General features: G+C 34.1%; 2 protein-coding genes and 1 long non-coding RNA gene across 8 annotated transcripts; 1 reads left to right on the top strand and 2 right to left on the bottom strand.

Moving 5' to 3' along the window:
* Positions 1–1,093: 1,093 nt before the first annotated feature.
* Positions 1,094–4,899, bottom strand: LOC113349850. 5 transcript variants are annotated; one of them, XR_003360412.1, is made up of 12 exons: positions 4,764–4,899; positions 4,510–4,667; positions 3,911–3,970; positions 3,578–3,808; positions 3,312–3,479; positions 3,009–3,171; positions 2,524–2,922; positions 2,393–2,420; positions 2,052–2,156; positions 1,841–1,932; positions 1,494–1,742; positions 1,094–1,392 (listed from the first exon to the last, which is right to left on the bottom strand). It is a non-coding gene; the product is annotated as an uncharacterized LOC113349850 (long non-coding RNA). The 5 variants fall into 5 exon arrangements; XR_003360414.1 differs by having other exon boundaries at positions 3,025–3,171; XR_003360416.1 differs by having other exon boundaries at positions 3,578–3,697.
* A 1,472-nt stretch (positions 4,900–6,371) lies between these two features.
* On the top strand, positions 6,372–10,160 carry LOC113349848 (tyrosine decarboxylase 1-like). 2 transcript variants are annotated; one of them, XM_026593888.1, is made up of 13 exons: positions 6,373–6,552; positions 6,685–6,847; positions 6,943–7,015; positions 7,152–7,382; positions 7,696–7,859; positions 8,185–8,325; positions 8,457–8,516; positions 8,688–8,852; positions 8,946–9,002; positions 9,099–9,163; positions 9,340–9,463; positions 9,692–9,766; positions 9,888–10,160. In XM_026593888.1, the coding sequence occupies exons 2-13, from the start codon at positions 6,782–6,784 to the stop codon at positions 10,005–10,007; spliced, it is 1,341 nt and encodes a 446-aa protein (XP_026449673.1). In that variant the 5' UTR covers positions 6,373–6,552; positions 6,685–6,781; the 3' UTR covers positions 10,008–10,160. The 2 variants fall into 2 exon arrangements, with proteins under 2 accessions (XP_026449674.1, XP_026449673.1); XM_026593889.1 differs by lacking the exon at positions 6,685–6,847 and having other exon boundaries at positions 6,372–6,552.
* A 60-nt stretch (positions 10,161–10,220) lies between these two features.
* LOC113349849 (myb-related protein 305-like) lies at positions 10,221–11,755 on the bottom strand. Its single transcript, XM_026593892.1, has 3 exons — positions 11,502–11,755; positions 10,814–10,943; positions 10,221–10,701 (listed from the first exon to the last, which is right to left on the bottom strand). The coding sequence occupies exons 1-3, from the start codon at positions 11,665–11,667 to the stop codon at positions 10,257–10,259; spliced, it is 741 nt and encodes a 246-aa protein (XP_026449677.1). The 5' UTR covers positions 11,668–11,755; the 3' UTR covers positions 10,221–10,256.
* Between the last annotated feature and the right edge of the window lie 14,327 nt (positions 11,756–26,082).

The following is a 26,082-nucleotide window of genomic DNA, read 5'->3' as shown; positions in this document are numbered from 1 at the left end:
TGTAGATTTTACAAGAATGATTTTGGGTGACACAAAGAAGGAAATTCAAGAATGGGCAGTAGTACACATTGCTATGGGATTCTTGAATGTTCACAATCATCTTATGTGAACTATGATGCGTGGTCTTTAATGACTTTGTATGTTCTTCTTTGTTAAGAAAATCTTTTTATACGCTTTTGGTAACCACTCTTGGTGTAAATCCGTGAGAAAAAGATTGATTCTACCTTCTAAGGACAAAGATTGATTTTTGCAGTATTAATCTTTATGGTTTTATATATTGCAATATGTTATGGGATATGTGTGTTTGCATCCGTGAACTATGATTATCCCATACACTGTCAAAATTTATGTCTTTCATATGTCGATATGCATGTATTGATAAGAGAATGAATGAACTTCTGACATGACAAAAGTTTTAAACCTATTATATGTCATTATGCAAATATTGATGGAAGATAAGATGAACTTTTGTTTACGAGGATTATGTCTATTATATGTCATTGTGCAAATAGTGATGGAAAATAGAATGAATCCTTGTTTATTCCGCAGTATTGATCTTCCTTGATGCATATTTTTATGTATGTACTGTGCGGCTCCATAAGTCTTCTTATGTGAGCATTTCCAACTAAATAAATCATAGATTCGTTTGTGGTTGTTTTGGTTGTGTATTCCAACTAAATTGATCATGGGTTCTCTTGTGGTTAGTTTAATTGAGAAGTTTTGGATACAAAATCATTTAGTAGTTTTTTTGTGTCCAAAGAAATTCTTATTTTCTTGTAAAAGTAAGGTCGCTCTTGTTGTTCTTTCGGGAATGACATCAAATGGGGGAGATTTCTTTTGAACTTGCGCTTAATTTCCATATCTTTGTGGGGAGCGCGGCTGTGGAATATTTGAGGAGTTATCTTGTATCTTTATAAACTCCGTGATGAATGCATTTAGCTCCGGCTTTATGATTGCATCAAAACAAAGTTGATATGTACTTTTCTTTGGTCTTGAAGTGTCTCCATGAGAATTTCATTAGGATCCCGTTTTCGTACCATTGCCAATTTTATTGACAAAAAGGGGGAGAATTAATTATTATTATTTATTTTTTTTTGCTTAATCACATATATTTATTAATTGAATGGCCAAATTACAAAAGTTTTACATCATAAAAAATAATAAGAACATGAAAAAGACATAAAAATGAAAACCTAACAAAACCTGTAATAGACTACATTAGGCATTTCTACTCTTTTCAAAAAAGCAGGTCTTCCAGAGTATACCATTCTTTCACCAACTTTTAATGTTGCTTCTCTCTTGGCTAAATCATCTGCAGAGAAGTCGATTTCTCTATAGCCATGCTGAAATACAATGCATTCTAGTTTTGTTTTTGCATTTATCCATCTTGATCTGAACATCCAAGGAATGAAATCATTGCAGAAATCATTTAGAATAGCTTTTGAGTCTGACCTGAATGAGCAATTGTATTTTGGAACTTGTAAAAAACTTACCTCTACAACTTCAGAGGAGCATACATATGCTACATATGGCCACATCATGCAGGTTCCGGTCCATATGCTAATGCTGGAGGAATGTGATGCTCAACTTCAGAAATTTCACTGCAGGATGTGGAAGGCAACAGGCTGAACCATCAAAGGCAAACTTCTTCACAAGTTTCTGGACCCTTTTAGGATGCGCAAAACTTTTGTCATCAAGATAATCACAGGAAGTAATAAAACAAAAAATTGGAGCAAAGCATCCTGCATATCGAAATTAAAAACATTGAGATTGCAATCCTTCACCATTGGAGTGAAAAGCAAAACAAAGCATACAGAAACTGCAATGTAGTGCACATTACCTTGGTTGGCTTGATACAAACCCTAAGGAAGTTCAGAGTTCATAAGTGGCAGCTCAATATAGTGTACATTATCCATGCCTCAGTTCATTATACTGCAGGAAAAGAACAACATTAATGACACAGTTACAGGGATTACACTCATCCATTTCTTTGATATAAAGGTACCTGAATATGACTGTTGAACAAACTGAACAATAAGGCCAATAAATACCTATGGAAGTGCATGATGGAAAAGTGTGAAGGAAGTGCTGAATTAACCTCACCGCTGCTAATCCATGACAGAACACCCGAAATAATTTCACCTCTATGTGCGAACCTGCATAGAAACAGTTACACGATGTCAGCTATGAAAAAGCTTTTTATGGAATTTCAGAAATCGAAGACAATTTACTTCAAACACATAACTGGAACTGTCTATTTGAAAAATAAAATATAACAGTTGTACATTCCACATTGAACTACAACAAGTTTCATTCTTCTCCCTCAACTTCATTATAAGACGCAAGACATCAGTGTAATAAAATTAGAAAGTGCTAACAGATGCAAACTTACCGAAATTGAACAATTAAATAATGAAGCTCTGTCCACAAAAAAAAAACAATATAATCAGTCACAGTAACACACATGTTGAAAAACCAAAACATCACAATTTGAATTCAAACAATGAGTAAATACATTATTACCTTGAAGACTGACATCTTTGGATTCGACCGCTCTCGACAGTTGCATAAACCAAGAGAGCAGAACAGAAGGTAAAGTAACTGCTCCCAGTAGTATCCCAGAAGCCTAAACAACACCAACAAAAAACAAATTAAGGCGAAATTTGAAACACAAAATGAAAAAATCGGCTCACCGGAGAAAAAAAACCCATCCTTCACTTCCTTCTTCATCTGAATCTCAACCAATAGCAACACAGACTCCCTTATTGTCTCCATTAACAAAAAAACTGAACGACACAACTCATCTTGCTGCCAAATCCAGAATTGAACTCAAACCCAATCTTTTATATTATGACTTAATCAAATACCCTGCATCTTCTCATAGACATCCATCTAACAGTCGGTGTCCAATTAGATGCAAACCTGTAATTCAATGGATGCAGCTTAAAACAAGAAACATGCATTTACTGGTTGCAGCTTAAAAAAAAAGTGGATGGAAAAGGTTGTACCAATTCAGAGAGCAACCTGTAGGGAAGGCAATATACACAGACTTTGGCTTCATAGGATGAGAAACAGCAGGAAGGTCAGATAGAAGTGGCTTTGCAATAGATAGTATCTCCTCGTGTTCAAGTCCATACCCAGAAAGTACAATACCAGGAACTATGTATTTTCCTGAAATGCTCAGTGCAATATACATTCTCAAATTAGAATGAACCCAAGACTCTGAACAAATAATCATATTGTAATTTTAAAAATGATATAAGCATATACAAAACTAACAAAAGACATAATGTTATAAGTCTTGAACTTACAGCAAAAAAGTTCTCCAAGAGCTCTCCATTTAATCTATCTACAGCATTTTCAGGAGCTAAAAGGGGATTCGCCAGTGCACAAGTGTATCACGTAGAATGAGGCGCTTCGAAAAGTAACCCATGAGGATTATTTTTAAGTTGTTGAATGTCTTATTTCACCTTCTCGAGCTGCAGCGACATAAACAAAAAATTCCATAAACATCAATTACAGAAATGTCAAAACATCATTGAATCAGTCCACAAGAAACCAAAACAAAAAACATTACCTGGTCTTTTTGGCATTCATCTGGCCTTGTACATTCACTAGGTTCTCTCATATGGCAAACAAAAATTTCTCTGGCTGTTTGTCCAGCCATGTCATACAACTTCTATCATCTTCATACAAACTAGAATTTGAGGAAACAGATCGCAATAAGTAACCACATCACTATACAGTATTAAATGACTCCCACGCCAAATCCTTCCAATAACCTTCCCATGTATAAAAACAATGAATCCTTCCCAAATGGCAAGCAGAGTAAAATATGATATGAGAATTACCATCAACAGTACTTCCTTAGAAACAAAACAAGAAAATAATATCTAAAATTTGAACTCACTTTGGAAAATGAAATGGATAGCCAACATATGATATTAGGAATAGATACAATCATCAATGACTGCATATCAATTCATATCAAGTTAGTTCATCTCAGCTCAATTCATATCAAACTAGTATATTTTGTCATGGATTGTGGGACCCTCATCAATAAAAAATATATGTTTGTTTAGGTTTGGTGGGGTCTTTATTAAATTTTAGGGTTTATATAATATTTTGTGGGTCTCTTTCATAATAAAATCTGTTATAATAACTAAAAAGTAGGAGAGAATAAAAAAATAAAACACTAAATATTACCGAGCGATTTACACTAAATCGCTAGCGGTGCTTACTCGGCCGCCCGGTGTAGTCTTGACCGAGCGGTCGAGACGGTAGATATTCGACCTGGCCTGGCTAAGTGGCAATTTTGGCACTTAGCCAGGCCAGTTTTCCAATTAGCCATCTCCATATTGGGTGCTTAAATGGCAAACATTCATTTTTGCCACACCCATAGGAAGGGGCCTAAATACCCATTTCATCTACTAAAAATTGAAAAAACCATAAATGCAATAAAACGATTCAGTAATCAAAAGATAGATAGAAAAATGAAAGGAGGTAGACCTGCTTGTTGATTTCAACACCAAACAGACCTCCAACTCATAATCTGCGTTCCTTGAAGAAAAGATCTGAAGGCTCTTTCAAGGATAGGTAAGAAAACAGTATAAACTGTCGTTTTTTCATCATAATCATCAACATGAAAAGGATATTACCGATCTAAACTGAAATTCAAAAGATAAATCATATTAGATGATGAAAGACTGAAACCCTAAAATCTGATTAATAAATTTAACCCTAAAATTGATTAACAAACTTACACAAGAACCCATAACACATATGATAATAAAAAGAGATGTGAAATCGAAATCCAACTGAGCACATATGATTATCTGTGAATTTTCATTGAAGAAAAAAAAGGGAGAGAGGCAGGAGCAGAAAAGAGAGAAAGAAAATGAGAAATGAGAAATGAAATTCGTCGATACCAAGGCATGGGATGAAGAGAGGTGCACATGTGAATGGCACACGCAGGGGGGAAAATATCCTCTAGTATTACTCATTTTGGGTGGAAAACAAAAGCACGCGTGTGAATGACACACACACAAATTTTAGGTGTTACGACAAAGCGTGCGACTGGTACGCCTATAAAAATAATTCGTAACGACTGGCCTCTGTTACGAATTGTAAAAAGATTCGTAACGACTTTCGCCTGTTACAGAATATTTCGCAACGACCATTTGTAACAGGAATTTCGTAATGGCCAGTAAGCCGTTACGAATTTTAGTTACTAATCTCAAAATTTGGTGTAGTGATCGTTCCGCGTGAAATTCTTTTTCACTTTTCGCTGAATGAAACAACGCTTGACCAGTCAAAGTGATTTATGAGTAATAATTTTAGTTATTTAGAAGTTCATTTTTAAATTTTAATTAGAAGTTAGTTTAGAAATAGAATTTTAATGTACTTTTTTAATTTTTAGAAGTAAAATTTCAATTTCTATGTACTTTTTTAATTTCTTCGAAAAACATTGTAACCTTGTTTTGCAATGTACTGAAAGAATTTCTTAGTTTGGTAAATTTTCAAATTTTGAAACAAACAACAGTTGGAACAAATTGTCAAACATTTCAAAATTCAAAATTTGAAAACATAGTCGTTGGTGGTATAAATTAGGTGTAGGAAAAAAAAGGTCAAACTCGATTTGCGCTGTATGGTTCAGCGCTGAGGAGCTGCGCGTTTCCATTCAGCGCAGACAGCCAACGCTGAACCATTCATCGGAGATACCCTGGAATATTCTTCTCTGCGGTTGAACCATTTCGCGAAAAGATGATTTTGGGTGCGTTGAACCTTTCAGTGAAACTATCTCGCTACTATCTCACATGCGAGATATATTTAGAGAGAGACATAGTGTTAAACAATAGACGACACCTTTTTCTATTCTGCAACGTTTTTTGACTAATCTAGCAGCCAAATCTAGACCATAGGACTTAGTCTACCTAGTAATTCCTAGTTTATACATTGACTGTTGTAGTGTGATCGTAACTATTTGATTGACGGCTTTTAGGGTGTCCAGGTGGCGGTACTTTATTTGAAAATTTATTTGGGAAACTTGGGAATATGCCCCAAAATCGGGAATATGCCCAGCCGTCCAAAATCTCATCCAAAATCGTTAAGTAGTCAACATTCACACACACTTGGAATTACACATACGAATTAGAAAACATATATATATTATATACTACCACGTTTACAAGGTTCAAAAACATATTCAGACAGAAAAAACCTCGAAGAAATTAGAAAAAAAGTTCCGACATATTTACGATAAATTGACTATTTAACGGTTCCTTGATGGAAACCGTTACTTTGGAGTATATTCCCGAAAACTGGAATCCCCAACGTGATAGTTGATTTTGGGCATATCCCCAAGTTTCCCAATTTATTTCTGTCTCCTCTCCTGAATTTCCCCTTTTCTCTCTGTTGTCTTGTGCTGTGGGTAGCGCCATGTTTGAATTTTGAGTCTAGTGGGATACAATCAGTCTGTCTCTTATCCTATTGGTATTCTAGGATTTTGAGCAGCGGCAGAGCAATCTCTCCCTCTCTACTTCTCGTTAAAATGTAAATGCACTGTTTTATGATTCATCTATTTCAGTAGTGTAAATTGAAGTTAGTTTTATTTTTTATTGTTTCTAGGTTTAATGGGCTATGATTTTTATGTATCATTTTGAATTGGATATTTGTATTGATTAGGGAGAATGGTTTTGAGTCCATGGAATCAAAAAAAGATGGAGAGATTAATTGTTTGAAACCTATGGATGCTGAATAACTCAGAGAGAATGCTCACAAAATGGTGGATTTCATTGCTGATTATTGTAAAAACCTTGAGACGTTTCCTTTTTTAAGTCAAGTTGAGGTATTAATTAGGATATCACTATCAATTTATACCCTTATCCATTTGTTATTAGTCTTCCAGGTGTTTGATCATATTTTCCATGTCTTACTCTGCAGCCTGGTTACCTAGGCAAGCTTTTACCAGATTCTGCCCCGAATCATCCCGAGTCACTGGAAAATGTACTCGCTGGTAATTTCCTCTACATGGTTAACCCCTTTAATAAATGTTTCGATAGGTTTCATAATCGATTTTTGTTTGTAAAGACCTTATGTTTGTTTATCTAAAACACCCATGATTTGCTTTTTTTGTGGTTAACCACGCACAGATGTTCAATCAAAGATTATACCTGGTGTAACACATTGGCAAAGCCCCGGTTATTTTGCATATTTTCCTTCTGATTCTAGCACTGCTGGGTTCTTAGGAGAAATGCTTAGTGCTGGTTTTAACATTATTGGGTTCAGCTGGGTTACTTCTCCTGCTGCAACAGAACTCGAAGTCATTGTACTGGATTGGCTTGCGAAAATGCTGCAATTACCTGAACATTTACTTTCTTCAGGTAAGAACTCCCAATAGGGATTTCATTATGATAAAACTCATATGCCGCATAGCCCAAAGGATACCGCGTTTAAGTTCATGACATAAGTGCTATTATGAGAACTCACTTTACTGTTACATTTGGTGTCCTAAGGCCATATGCAAGTAAAAATATCATTATATGGTTCTTTTAAAATCATAAGTCACTACTTTAGAGTCTCCAATGAATTCAACAAATATAAGTTTCAGTTTGAATATATCACCAGTGTTGTACGTTTTCTCTCATTAGCAACTATAAACCACATTTGGTTATCCTTCTTACAATCACGTCGCAGGGAAAGGTGATGGGGTGATTCAGGGTACAGCAAGTGAAGCAATTCTAGTAGCATTACTTGCTGCACGTGACAAGGTGTTGAAGAAGGTTGGAAAAACCTCTCTTCCTCAACTTGTTGCATATGCATCCGATCAAGCACATGCATCCATGCAAAAGGCGTGCCAGATATATTGAGAGTATTTTTGAGTGTACTTTTATATTTGTATGTACCTTTTTTAACTTTTTCTTTGTGAATCTAGTTTTAGTAACATATGAAGGCTACAGCTAGTTACATGAAGTTATCTTTCTTTTATGCTACCTTAGCATTTGTATAAACAGGATTTTGATAAAAAAAGGATAATATACGGTTTGGAATGGTGTCAATGGAGGGCAGTCCTGTATTTAGACTAAACTACTGTATTACTTTCTTCTTCGCAATTTGTGTTAGGTTGCAAACTCCTAAAAAAGAGGGAGGTAACTGTTCTGAGATGTTTCTTTCATGGTGACATAGATTGCTGGGGTTCATCCAGAGAATTGTAGACTGGTGAAAACAAATTCTTCTACTAATTATGCACTATCCCCTGACGTACTTCGTGAAGAAATCTCCAAAGACATTGCAGCTGGTCTAATACCCTTTTTCCTATCTAGCACAGTAAGAGGAATAAAACCTTAAGAGTCTTGGCAAGATTGTCCTGTGGTTAAGGATGTTATAGTACTACGTACGGTGTATTAGTGTTTTGTTTCTTACTCATTGATGAAAAACTGGAATGTGTCAATTGTCAGGTTGGTACAACTTCCTCAACAGCAGTGGATCCCTTGTCTTCTTTGGGGAAAATAGCCAAGGTAACATTTTTAACATAATGTATTGTTCTCAGAAAACCAAGCAGTGATATGCTCAAAAAAAATATAATCAAGACTGCAAGTGGATGCACCTTCTTGATTCTAAATCTTCTATCAACTTTTGGGATTTCGCTAATATTTTTAAGTATGTGCTTTTTAATATATTCTCGATAGGATAATGAGCTGTGGTTCCACGTTGATGCTGCATATGCTGGAAGCGCTTGTATATGTCCAGAATACCGCCAATATTTGGATGGTGTGGAGGAAGCGGACTCATTTAACATGAATACACACAAATGGTTTCTTACAAATTTTGATTGTTCACCTCTTTGGGTCAAGGTATGCCTTGTCATATATGTTTTTTTCAAATGTATGTACAGTTATAGATTCGTGATACAGTGGTGGCATCTTAAGCCGTGGCATGATTAATAGGACCGCAGTGCTTTGATTCCACCCCTTTCTACAAAACCAGAGTATTTGAAGAATAAGGTAAGTTTTTTTATCTACTATAAACCCTCATAATATTGATGTTTGCACTTCCCAAGAATGGTATAATCTTAAGAAGTTGCTGATATTACTCTGTAGGCTTCAGAAGAAAACATGGTATTGGATTTTAAAGACTGGCAAATTCCTCTTGGACGGCGATTTCGGTTAAAATTCTTTCTTTGACAATTTCATGCCAATTTAACCCGCGCATCATGTCATTGCTCATTTAAGTAGTAATCTTATATATGTTGTTTGCAATTTAATTTGAGATTATATCATAATAGCGTACAGTTTAAAAGCCAGAAATACAGTGATCACATAATGTGGAGCTATCTTATAGGTCACCGAAACTATGGATGGTGTTGCGATTATATGGTTTGGAGAACCTACAATGTTACATAAGAAATCATATTAAACTGGCCAAACATTTTGAAGATCTTGTTGCTGCTGATTCGAGATTTGAGGTAATCTAACTCTTACAATTTGGTCATAGTAGTGTCATGATTCTTCTTCTCCTGGATTCTGCCACTATTATCAGGCCCTTAATATATGGATCACCTTAAATTTCATTAAAGAGATTGTATTTCTGGTTTTGAACAATCATTTGTGTTTTCTTGTCATTTTTATAGATTGTTGTCCCTTGTGTATTTGCACTTATTTGTTTTCGCCTTCTTCCTGCCCATGATGATCAGGATTGTGGCAAGAAACTGAACCAGGACTTATTAAATTCTGTAAACTCAACGGGAAAAATCTTCATATCACATACCGTAAGCTCTATAAGCCTTGAATCTTACTTCCAGGGTTTCTTTTTGGTATATGATACAAGTTTCAGTACTCGGTAAGTTCATTACACCAAAAACTTACCGTTTTCCACTTGATTTTAAACAGGTTTTATCTGGAAAGTACATTCTTCGATTCGTGGTTGGAGCCCCGTTGACGGAAGAAAACCATATAATTTCGGCATGGAAGATATTTCAAGATCAGACTACCTTGTTAAAATCCAATTAATGTTAGCCGGTTTCATCATGGAATAACGGAATAGTAATAATAGATTGAGTTTACTGGATTTTTAACCAATTTTGTATTAATAACGTTTTGAGTATTCATGTTTGCTAAACGCTACAAGTGAAAAAATCATAACGACACCACAAATTAGGGATACACAATGGACTCGGCAATTAAAATAAAACTCTTGAATATTACTATATCGATAATCTCGAAACTTCTCGAGTAATGAACAAGTAAATGATTCCCTATTCAATAAGGAGTGCTGCTCGCACATAAGGCATCCAAGCTGGCATGGAGATCATCCAAATTCCATAATCCGCTCCAGGTATTATCACGCGTGGAACCCCCGGGTAAATCCACCTGGACAGCATTCGCTGAACTATTGTCCGATAACACATATTGATCAGCAAAGTTATTAATGTTGTTATAATTAGGGTACGTAGCAAAATTACATGACACTGTATTATCATTGTCTTCAAGTACTGACATGATTCTTTTCAAGTCCATATGGTTCTTTTGTTGTAGTTGCTGTTGCTGCTGCTCATACTGGAACTGTTGTTTTCTTAAAAGCCGTTTTTTCGACTTTTCAGGATTTTCAGAGGACTTTTTCCCCTTTGTTTTGAAATGAGTCCTCCAGTAATTCTTTATCTCATTATCAGTTCTGCCCGGTAAACTCCGGGCAATTGTCGACCACCTAATAATATGACACAAGAAAATTATCGTTAGCGATAAATATCAATGTACCTGATTAATTTAATTAACACAATATGCTGCTAGTAAGGTTTCTCAAGTAATAATAATCTTACCTGTTTCCCCACCTTGCATGGAGTTCTATAATGATGTTCTCTTCTTGTGGGGTAATTCTACCTCTCTTGAGATCAGGTCTCAAATAATTCACCCATCTCAACCTACAACTCTTCCCATTTCTCCTCAATCCTAAAACCAAAACAACAGTCGTACAACTTCAAATTGTTGGAACATATATATAGCTAATAAAATGATAATTTTCTAAACAAAATATTGCTATTCATACTGAAAGTCCAATTGAAATTCCTAACCAGACAGGCAACTCATCCGTTACCACGACAATTTTGTGAAGTCCGCTCAACGAAATCATCTAGACTCATTCAATAGAATATGGTATCGATAAATGTCATCAAATACTAGTCTTAAAACTCAAATGATGCCTCGTTCTGACGCTCTCCCCAAAGGACAACACAGGGCTGGGAAGCAGCGGAAGGTGAGCCTCACCTACCGCATACCCACTCTGGCTTGCCCTTTGGTGATGAACAAGGGAGGAATAAGGTGCACAGCCAGGGCACTTGCATATGCATTACTATCTATACCAATTTAGTAAAACTGTAAAAGCAAAGTTCAATGACCAAAGCATAAGAGTTGGTTCACAACCATCTTCGAAAACCGGATAATCAAATCCAGCTAACTTAGGCATGGGATTACAGATAGTAGTAGCAGCAGCAGCAATTAATAGTTTACCTGCAAATTTAGCAACAGAGTTCCATCTTCCTTCACCATGCAAACTAACATACTCAATAAGTAACTTATCTTCTTCAGCAGTCCAAGGACCTTTTCTCCATTCTTCTTCTTGATTGCTAATACCAGTAGTACCCCAACTACTCATCATGAGGTTTTCTTCATCCATGACTACAACTCCCCTGTAGCTAGCTCAGATATGGAAACCTAAGCTTTCTTCGTTTCTAATTTTGATCACTAAAACTAGTTTGATCGGGAAATTTTGTTGGATATGTTTCTAAAAATACTCTTAACTCTTATTTATATATGTATTTTTAGTAACTCTACTACCCTACCTAATTTGAATAAACTGTCCTCATCTAATCATCCTATTAATTAATTAATTAATTAATTAATTAATTACTATCCTCCTAAAATATCCTTCACCTTTTATTAACAAAGATACCCCTTGCTCGCCGTGTTGTGAATGGAGTAATATTGTTTTAGTTTATGTTCCAAGCATCGTTTTTTCTACGCCTTGCCTTCGGGTTGTTCAAGGCGTACGCAGGCCGGCGTAAAATTCATGTCTTATTTTCCGGGAATTAACATTGTTTCCTACTCATCCGACCCGATACTTATTACTGGAAAAGGGTTTTGGTCTTTGGACCACTAACTACTACTACAACCATATGAACCAAGCATCGGTCTAAACGAGCATTATCTTGTACAGAGTGTACGACGGTAATGTTGCATTCTCTTATTCATCTGATGACAAATTTTGAACCCACAACTTAATAACATATACAGTATTACGTACCTAAGACGGTCAAGTACTTCAATTTCTTAAACAGTTGACTCATTCAGATTTTCACAAAACTACCGAAAGCATTAATTTCCTTCTAGTAGGTTACTTTTGTTAACTCAGTTAGTTCTGCTTTGCATGAAAAATGTACTTATATATATGTCCACGTAGATGTCCTTGCATACCTCCACGTCGTGAATATCTGTAGCTCATAATTATATTAGGGGGTCATCCGATCGAATCATCGTTCCATTGATAGGTCGTAGGGATTTTGAGGAAACCCTAAAGTTGCCAACACATGGGGTGACATGTTGTAATAAGTGTTAATTTAACTCAGTTTATATAGTAATGTATAGTTAGTTGTTTAGTGGGGCAAAAAATTTACAAAAGAAACGCTACCAGCAGTCGACACGTACTAACTTGGGACAAATATTTTAAACCCTATATTATTACTCTTTTTAAGCAAAATTTCATAAACTTAAGACCAAAGCTAGCATTCCACACTTAGATTAAACAAAAGTATTAAGTGGGTTGTCGATGATGCATCAAAGAAAACTACTGCAACACCAATCAGTATGTAGCATCTGTTGTTTGATTCTCACTTGATTCACTTGTATATGTATGTTATACTTGGGACCATTCGTAGTTTCATTAATTAATTAATCAAAATGTCTCTTTTAGTGACGCGCGAAGCTTTGTGATTATTCCACTGATTTGATTCGATACAAGCACGTTTGTACGTATTTCTTCCATGGAGTGATGGAAGCCAAAAAAAGAAAAAACATCAACAACTTTGATGCTCATGGATGGTAAACTAAAATAGGGATTTCCAGAGGAAAATTATTTTGCCAAACCAATTAATGAAAAATCGGAAATGCTTGCCTCCATTCCATTGAATTTAATAACCTTCAAAATAAATAAATAATAATAATAATAATAGTAATAGTAATAAAAGAAAATGGTTCCATAGAATATGAAGCATTGCGGAGGTGCAATTGCGAGAAAAATGTAAGTTAGGTAAGAAACATCCCCAAATGTGTACAATCGTCTTAATTTGAGATTGATATCTGTATTATACATTCTTAATTTGAGATTGATATCTGTATTATACATTCAAGGAATTAATGGAAGGAATAAGATATATCTAGCCGATAGGAACTTACACCGTTTGTTGTCGAAGGCTTAGTTTGGTATTGCTGCAGTTTTTGTAAAAGCAATTTTGTGTTGTGCGTTGATGTGCTATGATGTGACAAGAAAACAGTTAGACATTTGGTAAAAAAATTAATTAAAGTTAAAGCTGATTAAAAAAGCAATCAAAGTGTGTTTGGTAAAACATGAGATTCAACCATTGCTTTTGTAGCAAATGACAAAAACGAATATATTTCTGAAAACAGTTTTATTCAATTTTATCGGGGTTAAAAATAATTAATTTTTTACTATTAAATTTAATATATAAAATATTAAATTTACTAATTGTCACTATTATTATGATTGTTAAAAAATTATTTTACTTACCATTTTTTAATATATATATATATATATATATATTTAGTTTCAAACAAAAAATCAAACTAAAATAAAATAATATTTGTTTTTATTTTTATTATTGACAAATTAGATGAAATGGTATATAAAATAGTATGAAAATAAAAAGTAATAATATTTAAAGAATAAAATATAAGAAATAAAAAATCAATTCTTTATATAAAAATAGAGTTTTTTCGAGCAACGTGGTTAATCGGAGCTTCTGGTTGATTCTGGCCCCACCATTCTAAATTTCAGCTTATAGAATTTCGAGAAAATCTTTTGGTCCCACGAAATATTATTTGGCCAATCATATTCTATAAATTATTTACCTAAAATTATAAAATTTAAATAATCTAAAAAAATTACCTAACAAACATAAAAAAATATATAACACTACCAAAAATAGAAAGAAAAAAATTATTAAAATTAACTATAAAGTATTCATCGTGATTTCGTCATAAAATTAAATCGGTCACAAAAAATTTAAAAAAAAATGTCCAAAGTCCAGTGTCCAATTACGCTTCTTATAACTTATAATAAAACTCACCTATTTTCAATTCCAGACTACCGATAATTAAAACCCCTAATTTAAAATTGCAATTACCCGTTCAAATGATATGAAATTATTGAATTATTGATCAAATTTATATCAACAATAAAAAGAAGAATACATGATCTGTGAATGGTCGTCGTTAGATAAGGGGATCTTCTTTCTTTGGGGCTTATAAAAGGCTTTGTTTATCCTGTACAATTATAGAGAACACAAAATCATTAAGAGGAAATCATGTTGATGGTGTTAGAACATAATAATCAAGCAAATAAGCAAACAAAAAAAATAGTAATAAGATTGCGGAGAAAAAAATGATTCATGCCATTTTTTCTGAATATTATCATTGCATAAAAATAAAAAATAAAAAAATTCTTAATAATTTCAACCCAAAAAAATATTAAAAGAAAATTAAAGAAATTTCTATTTTCGGAAGCGTAGAAGTTATTTTGGAAAAATAACCCAACAAATAAATGTAGCAATTCGAAATACAGTGGACATCCAAAAATATAATATATTGTTTTATGTTTTTGCATGTAAAAATGGCAAAAAATATTGGATGCATGATATTTACGGTAAAATACCTTTGGTAAAAAGTTAAAGGTAGACCCATGATTTTCATAATCCTATACTATATTTTTAGACATTTTTTTATTTTTTTATTTAAAAAAATCTTTTTATTGTGGGCAATATATCTCTTTATATAAAGAATCGAGCATAAGCAAATCCCATCGTTTAACGCCGCTTCTCTTTTTTAATGGTGTTTCGTTTTTGTTTTTTTTCCTTTTTCCTGATTTTGTTATTTGATCCTGGTATGTTGTTTGTAGGTATCCCTAAAAGTTAATCGGTATTGTAAATGCTTAATGTCATTTGAATGGTGAATCTCTTCACTTCAAATGTTCTTTGGATTTCCTTTTCCCCTTTGTTAACCGATAGATAACGATTTCATGCAGAGTTCAAGGAAGGAGATAAATTTTTTTTACAAAGTTTTTTTTGTAGATAATATGGATGACGACTTTAAAGTCATAAGAAAAATCTTTTGGTGCACAACTGTAAGCGCAGTACGTGATCGTGATGAAATCATTTTTTAAAATGTTGCAACCGCAATTTATGGTCAGGATGGAATCGTTTTTATTTTCTAGCTTCGATTAAAAAAGAAGGTAATATCAACATCATAATTTTTATTCTTCGTTTTTTTTTTTTTTGTATAACACTTACAACTTACGGGTTTAACAAGGATTTGGAAAAGATCTTGATTCGCTTATCCTGGAAAATTTAGGACAAGGAAGTCAATTTCTTTAAATGAAGATCATCAGTCCATCGAGGAGGGAGAAAGTAAGTAACTAATAGTCCATTTTCTTTTTTTTTCTAACTATATGAGTTAATTATTGGTCAAAAACCTGAACAAATAAATTTTTTTCTCTCTAACTATTTGTTTTTATGTCGGAGTATATTTGTCCCTATATTTTCCCTATAGTGATATACTGGAAAGGTAAGTGCCGAATGTTATACGGGAAAGCTATCCCACTTGATGTTTTTTTGTTAATTAACATTTTTACTTTGAGTTAGGGTCCTCTGTTAATTGTTCACTTTACAGATGACTGGAAAAGATAAGGATTTCAATTTTCATATATATGGCAACTTCTGATTTGTTGAATGAGTTGTCTAAAGACGGATATAAAGCGGATCACGATCTAGAGTTGAAGATTTCAATGACCGTTCAATAGAGAAATAAAAGGAAATCCCTCGAAAAGTTTGCATCCTTCCATAGTTTTGTTAGCGTTTTTGTTCAATTTTCACTTAGTCACAGAACAATACAAAATACGATCATAATTAACGAAGGCAGCTTGAACAGTCAAACAAAAGCTAGAAGATATTTTTGCGATTGTATTCCTATACTTTTGCATGATTTGTGTTTATCTAATTCAAGTTTAATCTCAATGACAAAGTCGATTATGTATTTTTTATGTAAATGAAGTGTTATATATCATACGAGAGTAGCTTTTGTTGAAAATCATTAGCACATTCTTCTCAATTTAAGAATTAAGTTTTTCTATGCATTTCAAAGCAAAAAATACCAAGCTTAAATACCTATCCAATACTTGATGTCTTCTAGATTTGTTTTTTTTTTTATGGCTTACTGTTTGTTGAACCACGGGTACGGAATAAATCAGTTTTTGAGAATTCTTTTAAGTACCATTAACGGAGGAGCTCAGACAGTAATTACTACCCGGACATTTCTGTCCCTGAGAATGAGTTTCTCAATGCAGTAATCGCAGCCTCATATACAGATTTGGTAAGAAATAGATTCAAAAAATAGCACGTCGCTCATGCTGCTATTCTGTCTCTTCAAGATGACAAGATCAATGAAATAAATAAACGCATCGCGGCCCTGTTTCCAGAAGAAGGACGTGAATACCTGAGCAGAGATTATGTATCTTTTACTGCTAATAAATACACTGAAGCAGTGCAGTTGTATCATAAAGAATTTCTAAATAAGATTGAAAATGCGTACATGCCGCCTCATGAATTAAAATTAAAAATTGGACTTCCAAATATTCTCTTGAGTGGACTAACCAGGATCAAGACATTGTTGCGGGCACAAGGTTGATTATAACAGAGCTATTAGAACATGAAATTGTTGCGGAAGTGTTAACAGGAGCTGCAGTCGGGGAAGAAGTGGTGATAGTAAAAAGTGTGATGAAATCAAGGGACACCGTACCACTAACTAGATGTCAGTTTTCAGTGAAAATTGCCTTTGCAATGCACACTGACAGATGCAAGGAACAAAGCTTACACATTGTTGGTTTTTACTTGGAGAATGACAATCCATCATACATTGGCTTTTCAAATACAGCTAAGGAACCATCAAAATAAAAATCACTATCATCAGAAATAATGATTTACCAGATGGATAAACCAAAACCATTGTCCATCAACACAATCCTGAAAATTTCGGGTCTATAGACCATATAGTTCTCCAAGCAGTGGCCTATGATGGGAATCATGAATAAAGAAAGGCTAGAATGATTTGGGTCCTTAATTAGAGTTTTTCTTTATGTTTAATTAGGAAAATGAGTTTTGCTTTTATTTTTCTTAGAAATAGATTTGTTTAGAAATCACAAACAATTCCAACTTTGTTATAGTTTCCCGTTTAGTAAATGTTATGGTTCCCTTTTAGTAAATGTCATATTTAGCCTTCTTTTATTCATTTTTTTTCTTACATACTTAGACGCATCGCAATTGCCAAACAATAACGCATCTCAAACGAACCTGCATTTCCCTATTTTTCAAGGACACACTTGCCTGCTTCTTTGACGAACCTGCATTTCCCTCATGTGCCTTCACAAACACATTCCTCCTGAGATTTGCTTCTCTATCTATATCTGCATAGTATACACAAAACTGAGCAAACGTTGGACTTATAGTACGAAAAAGAGATGAAGACTACAAAGAAGAAAAAAAATACACCATGTTATCCTCTCTATATAAACCAAATGTAAGCGATCTTTAACCCAAAAAAATTCACATGTTGAAACTAGAAAATCTTCGTAGTATAAACAGGTACGTGTATCACTACCTACACGCGGTAATCAAAAACAACAACGAAAAATGGCAGAAAACAACAGATTCACAAAAGAAATAACACAGAAGACTTGCAGAACAATATGAAAAGGAAAAGTATACTTATTTCTACCTTGAAGAACTTCACGACCAGAAAAAAAAAAGAGACATACAAAGACGACAAAGAAACCATAGGTGAAAGGATGTGAATCTTCGATTTGATAAGAATGATATGGTTTTATTCAACCAATCAAAACAAGTTTAATAATCGGGAATACAGCTAAGGAGCCATCAAAACCTTGGACGATAAAGAATGTTTGCTATTTTCGATCAATTCTTTGTTGGTTGATGAATCACCAATATTAAAATTTTATTATTATCAATAATTTTGACCCTTTTTTGTTCATTTTATTTTCTTGCACACTTATTGGGATTACTATGGTTTTGAGATATATAATCTCTATATAAAAAGAGCATTCAATATTCCACAAGTAATAAACAGACCCGTGCATCGCACGGGTGACAAACTAGTTGTATTTAAATTTAAAGATAACCTTTGTCATTTATAAAATTAAATAGGGATAAAAAAGATAAATCAAGCACTAAATTTAGGTGGGACTAAAGCTTATGCTTTTGTAGCTTTTAAAAGCTCCTCCACCCCAGCTTTTAAAAGTTGCGGATTTTTGGAAGTGCTTTGGATAAAAATCCCTTTAGTTTTTTTTTTATCAAACACTAGTTTCAAAAATTATTTACATATATAGGTTTTGAAAGTTCTTTTGTAAAAAAACAAAGCATTACCAAACCCAGCCTAAGTAAGTTCGCGAATTATATGAATATGCCCGTATCGACAAAACCCGTACGTATCGGCCGTATAACTGGAAATCCAATTTAGATTCGCGAATTTTCAGATTAAAACGAATTATACACGCATTTACGAATTACCAAATCATACATCGCGCATTATACTTTGCCACATCATAACTAAATCATCATTCTTTATTATATATTTTGACTTTTAAAATTTTACATACACCAAACTGATTCCAATACCGCCAACATACATGTTATCTGCTGATTGTAATGCACATATCATATGTATAGTTCATGTCATTTATTAAATTATAGTATCTAAGGAGAGATTATACTAAAAATGATTTTTTAACATGTTAAAATATGCTGAATTTTGTATGTCGAAATCATATGTCTAAAATGAATTATACACGTACATATACCGTTTCGTATTACTGTCGAGTCATCAACCGATGACCGAATTTTTAACCGCGAATTTGACTTTTACGAGTCCGTATAATACTCGTACGTATGATTCGTTCCGAACATTTCTCGTATCCCGAATTGATAACTAACCTAACTATCTACTGCTCATCATAGGTGATATAAAAAATGCTTGATTTGTTTGGCTATAAGATGAGAGATAATTGAATATAAATTTGATTTAAATAGGGATTGAGAAGATCTAACAGGGATGTATTGGATCAGGATTTATATGGATAAAAACAGATACTAGTTTACCTGAATCTAGTAGATTTATAAGGTTTCTCAAAAGAATCTTATAGATATACAATTTTGGATTATATTGGATTGAGTTAAGATTAATTAAGATTTATAAGAAATAAAGATCATTTTTCCCTTTCAAAAAAAAAACCCCATCAATAAAATTGAGGTGATGGTGGTGGTGTGTGGGGCTGGTGGTATGTGGTATTTGTGGTGGCGGCGGTGGTGGTTGTTGGTGGTGGTCGGTGACGATGGTCGACAGTGGTGGTGGTTGGTGGTGGTGGCGCTAGTGTTGGTGTGTGGCGATGTTGGTGGTAGTAGTGGTGGTGGTGAGTGGTTGTTGGTGGTCGGTGGCGATGGCGATGGTAGTGCTAGTGTTGGTTGGTGGTGTGTGGTAGTGGTGGGGGAAAAGACGTAGTATGATGTGACAAAAAAAATTGTCCACTATAATCCGTGTAACTCTTGTGGTTTGGGTTGAGATTGTAATGAGATAATAATATGCATAATTTGCCTACAAATATCCATAACAATCCTGATATATCCTTCTCCTCAACTATCCCAAGAAATCTTAATTGAATTGAATACCTCGAATATTTAAAGATTCCTAACATATCTAATTGAATACCTCGGATATTTAATAAATCCTGTCATATCCTAGTTGAATACCTAAGAGTTTTTAGGATTGTTAGATATCTATCTAAATCTTAATCCAATACACCCCTCTAAGATATCGTATTTAAGACCCAACAAATATAAACCAATTAGGCATGGAGCATAACCAAAACATTGAAATATTTTCATTTTTTTAATGGCTAGTAGCTTAATAGAGTTTCTAACAAGAAAATGGGTCAATTGTCCAAAAAACCTTAAAATATGGTTCTAGTGGACAAGAAAACCATATAAATGGGTCAAATGGACATCAAAAATCCTAGACAATTATATCCCGTATCTTTATGTTTTTCCTTTTTATTCCTTTCTCTCTCCAATTTAATAACAAATCACAAAAAGGAATAGTAACTTTCAAAATATATACCCGATTTTGATAAAATTTATATATTTGGAAAGGGTTTTATATAATCTACAAAATAAGACCTATTGTTTATAGTAAATTCGAAAGTTTTTTTTCGAGAAAAAATAGCTAGGATGAAACTGGTTGCATCCTGGCTGAAACTAAGATTTTTTTCTTTTTTTGAAAAATAGCTAGGATGAATCTGGTTGCATCCAAACTTAAACTAAGATAATTTTCTTTGTAAAAGACTTTGGATTATCTACAAAACAAGATCCATTTTTGCTAGGATAAAACTGTTTGCATCCTGGCTTAAACTAAGATGGAAAAAATTATTTGAAAAATATATAGGATGAAACTGGTTGCACCCCGTCTTAAAGTAAGATGAAAACAAAATATTTGAAATATAGCTAGGATGAAATAAGATGCATCTTGACTTAAACTAAGAACAAAAAAAAATCACAAAATAGTTAGATGAATCTGGACGCATAATGGCTTAAACTAAGATAAAAATATTATCCAAAAATAGGCAGGATGAAGCTGGTTACATCTTGGCTTAAAATAAGGTTTGAAATTATCCAAAAAAATGGATAGAATGGAACTGGTTACATCTTGGCCTAAAATAAGATTGAAAAAAAAATATATATTTAGAAAATAGTTAAGATGAAACTGGTTACATCATGGCTAGAAAATAGTTAAGATGAAACTGGTTACATCATGGCTTAAGTTAAGAATATTTTTAATAAAAAATAAATATGACGAACCTTGATACATTCTCGCTTAAACTAAGATAAGCTTGGTTTCATCCCTAGTTTATACATAGATAAATCTTTGGATCTGTAATGTATTGATCCTTTTCTCTTTCTTCTTCCTTTTCTCCTCCCTTCTCAAAAAAAAAAAAAAAAACAAGAGTTGTTTCATCTTTCTTGCTCAGAGTTGGTCTTTTTAGACCAGATCTGAGCAATGATTTGTTTTTCTTTTCATGTGTTTACGTAATAGTTATCGAATAAGATGTATCTACATCATTTTTTGTGTCTTTCGACATGTTTCTTCGCCGTTTTGGGGCGATTTTTCTTCGTCGTTGTGGGGCGAGTTCTTCAATCTTTGATGGCTGGTTCGTGGCTTGCTTCTCTCGATTCAAAAACATCAACGATTTAACACTTCTTCCTTTCAGGAGCATCTCTTATCATAGAAGAATACAATTAAATCAAATGGTCGGAATCATTTCCGGATTATACATTCATCTTTTCCTTATACATAATAAAAAATTGGGTATCTCTACGGTTTATCGTTCTTTTTTTTCGCGATCTACTTGTAGTTGATATCCTTATTTGTATTAGGGTTTTCATTATCTTGATGTTTTTGTTAATCTTGTAAACGAACATGTAATCACTATTTTAATTTGAATGAATTGAAATTTGTTGATTGGCGCAAAAAAAAGATCTGCAATATATTTTAAGAAATGGTGTCCGCCATTTGACCCACCGTTTTCTAATGTCATTATGCGAAAATTGCGTCCTTCGTTGAGGTGGGCCAAGGCGAACATCATTTAACCCACTTGGAGAAAGCTTCGTTATATTTACGTCTTCTTATATATATTGTAAAAGAACCATAAGAAAAGAGCTCAGTTGCAGAGCTTTCATGACACTTGTTGTTCTTTAATAAATCTCCAAGTTCATTGGTGCATCGTACTACTAAGACTGGTGACAAACACAATAGACGGTCCTGGTTTTAGCTAAAATAAATCAGATTTGAACGAGCAGATTTGACAAGTAGACGATCCGGTATGAACATAATTATACATATTACAATCTAAAGACTTTAAGGCCCAGGGAAATAAAGTTCCTAAGTTGAATGGTGAGTAAATTCTCCTTTTTTATTGGCCGAAATAGATCTTTTTTTAGTTTTGTGAAATGAGTGTTTTGGTGAGGACACTTGGCAACATACGATTGATTTAAAAAGAATAGGAAAAAAAAAAAAGAAAAGAAGCCAAATTCAATTTGGAATTCGCGAGGACGCTTGACAACGTATGATTGGTTTAAAAAGAATAGGAAAAGATAAAAAAAGGAAATCAAATTCAATTTGGAATTCGCGAGGACACTTGGCAACGTATGAGTGGTATAAAAATTACCAACTCAAATGGAAAACCTAACCTACCGTGCTTGGAATTATATGGAAGTCCAAATTCAATTTGGAAATCGAGTATCTACTAAGAACTCTTTTTTCCAAATTAATATACAAAGGGGGAAAAATCCACATATTTTCGCATGAAAAAATAAATAAAAATACACATATTCTCCACCTATTTAATGTGTTTGCCCGCCACATCAAATCAAAAATACATTAGCCCCGTCCACACCAAATAAAAAATGCATCCCCACGAGGCGGCGCGAACCTCCGCACATACCAAATCAAAAATGCATCTCCACCGGGGTGGGGCAAAGCCCCGCACACACCAAATCAAAAATGCATCTCCACGGAGCGGGATAAGCTCCGCGCACACCAAATAAAAAATGCATCTCCACGGGGCGCGGCGAAGCCCCGCGCACAGTAAATAAAAAATTCATCCCCACGGGGCGGGAGAAGCCCCGCGCACACTAAATCAAAAATGCATCCTCAAGGCTTCACAGGGCGGGATGAAGTCTTACTCACACCAAATCAAAAATGCATCCCACGGGACTGGGCGGGGCGAAACCCCACGCATATCAAATTAAAAGAATAAAATATCTGGTGCGTAGCACGGACACAAACCTACTCATAAATAATTACACAAGCAGATTTGGAACTAAAAGTGAACATAATTATACACCTATCTAACACGTGTCAACCACACAAATGATACAGCATCAATAAAATTCCAAGCGAAAGTTATGTTTTTATAGCATCCTAGGTCGTCACAAATATGTATGACAAAAAATCTGGAGCGGCAACTACAAATTAACAGCGTGTTCGTTTCAAAGTTTTCATGTCCAAGGAATCCAATTTTAAGGTAATCCTTTTCCTAGAATTGAATTCCAATGAATGAATTCCCGAATAGAAAAAGAAAACATTTGGTTAAGAGAATAAGGTTACATAGCAATTAAGGTTTATTAAATCACTTTAACGCTCGCATTTTATCAAACACGTAATTGACAGTACAACGAAATGTGTGGAAACTCATAAGTGATCCTATCAATATATGCAAATCATTAACGCAACCATTGATCAACATACCTGATTGATCGTAAAATACATGAATAAGAACATAATCGTCAGCAAATACCACCCCACCACCAACAACAACCACTACCATCACCACCAACATCACCGTCACCAACAACCACCAGCAGCAGCACCACCAACACCACCAACAACCACCAGCAGCACCATCACCAACACCACCATCAGTCCCTTCCTTCAGAGTTCAGGCTATCATCCACCCTTGTTTCAAAACCATGTTCAGAATGTAACACAATTTAAACTAGGGAAAATTTGACATTTTACTGTAGTTCCCCTCGATTACCCCGGAAACCAATTCTTTTTCATTCTCGGACTGATGCAATGGAAAATATATTTTTGGGGAGAATTGGATTCCATGGGAATCCGATTCGGAATTCCAAAATCGTGTTCGGTTTAGGGAATTAAACTGATCGCCTCGGAATTGAATTCTCGGGGCTTTGATTCTCGGAAACGAAAAAGTTTAAAAAAAAGGGTAATATAGTCAGTTATGCTAAAATTTGTTGGGTGAAATATCCATAACGGATATTAGCAAAGTATATTAAAAAAAATCTTGATATTTAAACAATATCCAACTTTGTTTGTCTTTTTGACAGAGGAATTCCAATTCAAGGGTTAATTAACCAAGTCTGTGGTTTCTAATTTGGGTTGTGGGTGTAAGCAAACTAAGTAAGTGACATCTTTGCTGTAGGACAAAAGGGGACAGCTGGTCCGTGAATCGAGAGTTAACAATTTTTGGATTAATTTGTTTCTTTATCAACATAACTCTAATGACTCACCATCTTTTTAATTGCCTAATCTTTTGTACTTTATTTATCAAATTAAACGAAAGTGAAATTCAAAATCTTTGTACGGATAAGAGCCTTAAGAAAACCAAAACTCTCTTGAAGACATTATAATTGCTTCCAGCTAATTACATTTGATCTTCTGGGGCCATGTTGGGTTAACCAGTTTAGTGAACTGAATTATCCTAGATTTTTCAATAAATTGCTTTATAAGGTGGACAATCTATGCTTTTTTGTCGATGATTTACTCAGTCGACTGGGATAAGAAGTCAGATAAGTATGCATTACAGAAAATTAGAGAAAATTACAAAACTACAAGCAGAATTAGAAGAGGGGCACGAAATTAAAAATGACTATTACCATCAAATTTCTAGGGATGAATTCTTCAAGGAATACGATCAAAATATCAAATATTTCCACGCCACTGTTTCAAATAGGAAAAGAATAAATGCAATCCATTCTCTTCGAGAACCTTCAGGCCTCTGGATTTCAGAAAGAGATCAAATTAATTCCCTTCTGATTAGCCATTTCTCTCATATAGGCACTTCACAGATCCCAAATTACTTAGAAGATTTATCCAATATAATAGATCCTTGTATTTTTGAAGAGGAAAATCTTTCTCTAACCATTATCCCTTCAAAACAAGAGATTTGGAACGCAATATCTAATATGGATCAATGGGGGGCTCCTGGTCCAGATGGTTTTCAGCCGGGCATCTTTAAAGCCAATTGGGATATATTGGGTCCAGATAAAATTCAATATGTACAAGATTTCTTTAAATCCGGAATCTTAGGCCCTAATTTAAACTACTCTTTCATAACTCTTACCCCAAAAATATTCACTCCTCAAACCCCAGCTGACTTTAGACCCATTAGCCCGAGTAATACGATATACAAAATCATATCAAAAATTGTATCCAATCGTCTTAAACCAATTCTTAATAAGATAATTTCTCCTAACCAATCAGCCTTTTTACCCGGTAGACAAATCACAGATAATATCATCATTGCCCAAGAGCTCATTCACACAATAAAAACATCGAAAGCCAGAAAATGTCACTTTGCTCTAAAATTATATCTTTCTAAAGCGTTTGACAGAGTGGAATGGAATTTTATTAAATCCTCTCTTACAGCGCTAGGTTTTAGCAATTCCTGGGTTAATCTCATAATGCAATGTATTTCTACCACCTCCTTCTCCATCCTTCTAAACGGTTCTACGGGTCATACATTCAAAAATTCTAGAGGGTTAAGACAGGGTGATCCCCTCTCCCCTTATCTTTTCCTAATCTGCATGGAGATTCTTTATAGGCTTCTAGAAAAGGCGGTTTCGCATGCCCTCAACATTCCCACCTGTTTATTGCAGATGATTGCTTTTTATTCACAAAAGCCGACTTAGGGGAAGCAAAAAACCTACTAGATATCTTATCCAGGTTTGGCGAAATTACGGGTCAAATGATAAACCTTCAAAAATCCGGAATATACTTCATCCATAGAATTCATCCGAAACATGGAAAAATCATCGCTAAAATTCTAAAAGTTCCTTTGACGACAAAAAATGATAAATACTTAGGAACTCCCCTCTTTTTTGATAAAAAAAAGAAACGAAAATTTCGAACCCCTTCTACAAAAATATTATGCCACTCTGCA

Source organism: Papaver somniferum, chromosome 2 (genome assembly GCF_003573695.1).
Source record: "Papaver somniferum cultivar HN1 chromosome 2, ASM357369v1, whole genome shotgun sequence".
NCBI classification, from domain to species: domain Eukaryota; kingdom Viridiplantae; phylum Streptophyta; class Magnoliopsida; order Ranunculales; family Papaveraceae; genus Papaver; species Papaver somniferum.
The sequence above is the reverse complement of the archived record's forward strand: the minus strand, read 5'-3'. Positions and strand labels throughout refer to the sequence as shown.

Coding starts and splice junctions, on each gene's coding strand:
- LOC113349848 (XM_026593888.1), top strand. CDS start 6,782: ATGGTGGATTTCATTGCTGATTATTGTAAAAACCTTGAGACGTTTCCT. Junction 6,848..6,942: donor CTTTTTTAAGTCAAGTTGAG/GTATTAATTAGG, acceptor CTTACTCTGCAG/CCTGGTTACCTAGGCAAGCT. Junction 9,003..9,098: donor CAGAGTATTTGAAGAATAAG/GTAAGTTTTTTT, acceptor ATTACTCTGTAG/GCTTCAGAAGAAAACATGGT.
- LOC113349849 (XM_026593892.1), bottom strand. CDS start 11,667: ATGGATGAAGAAAACCTCATGATGAGTAGTTGGGGTACTACTGGTATT. Junction 10,944..11,501: donor CTCTGTTGCTAAATTTGCAG/GTAAACTATTAA, acceptor TTTTGGTTTTAG/GATTGAGGAGAAATGGGAAG. Junction 10,702..10,813: donor CATGCAAGGTGGGGAAACAG/GTAAGATTATTA, acceptor TCATATTATTAG/GTGGTCGACAATTGCCCGGA.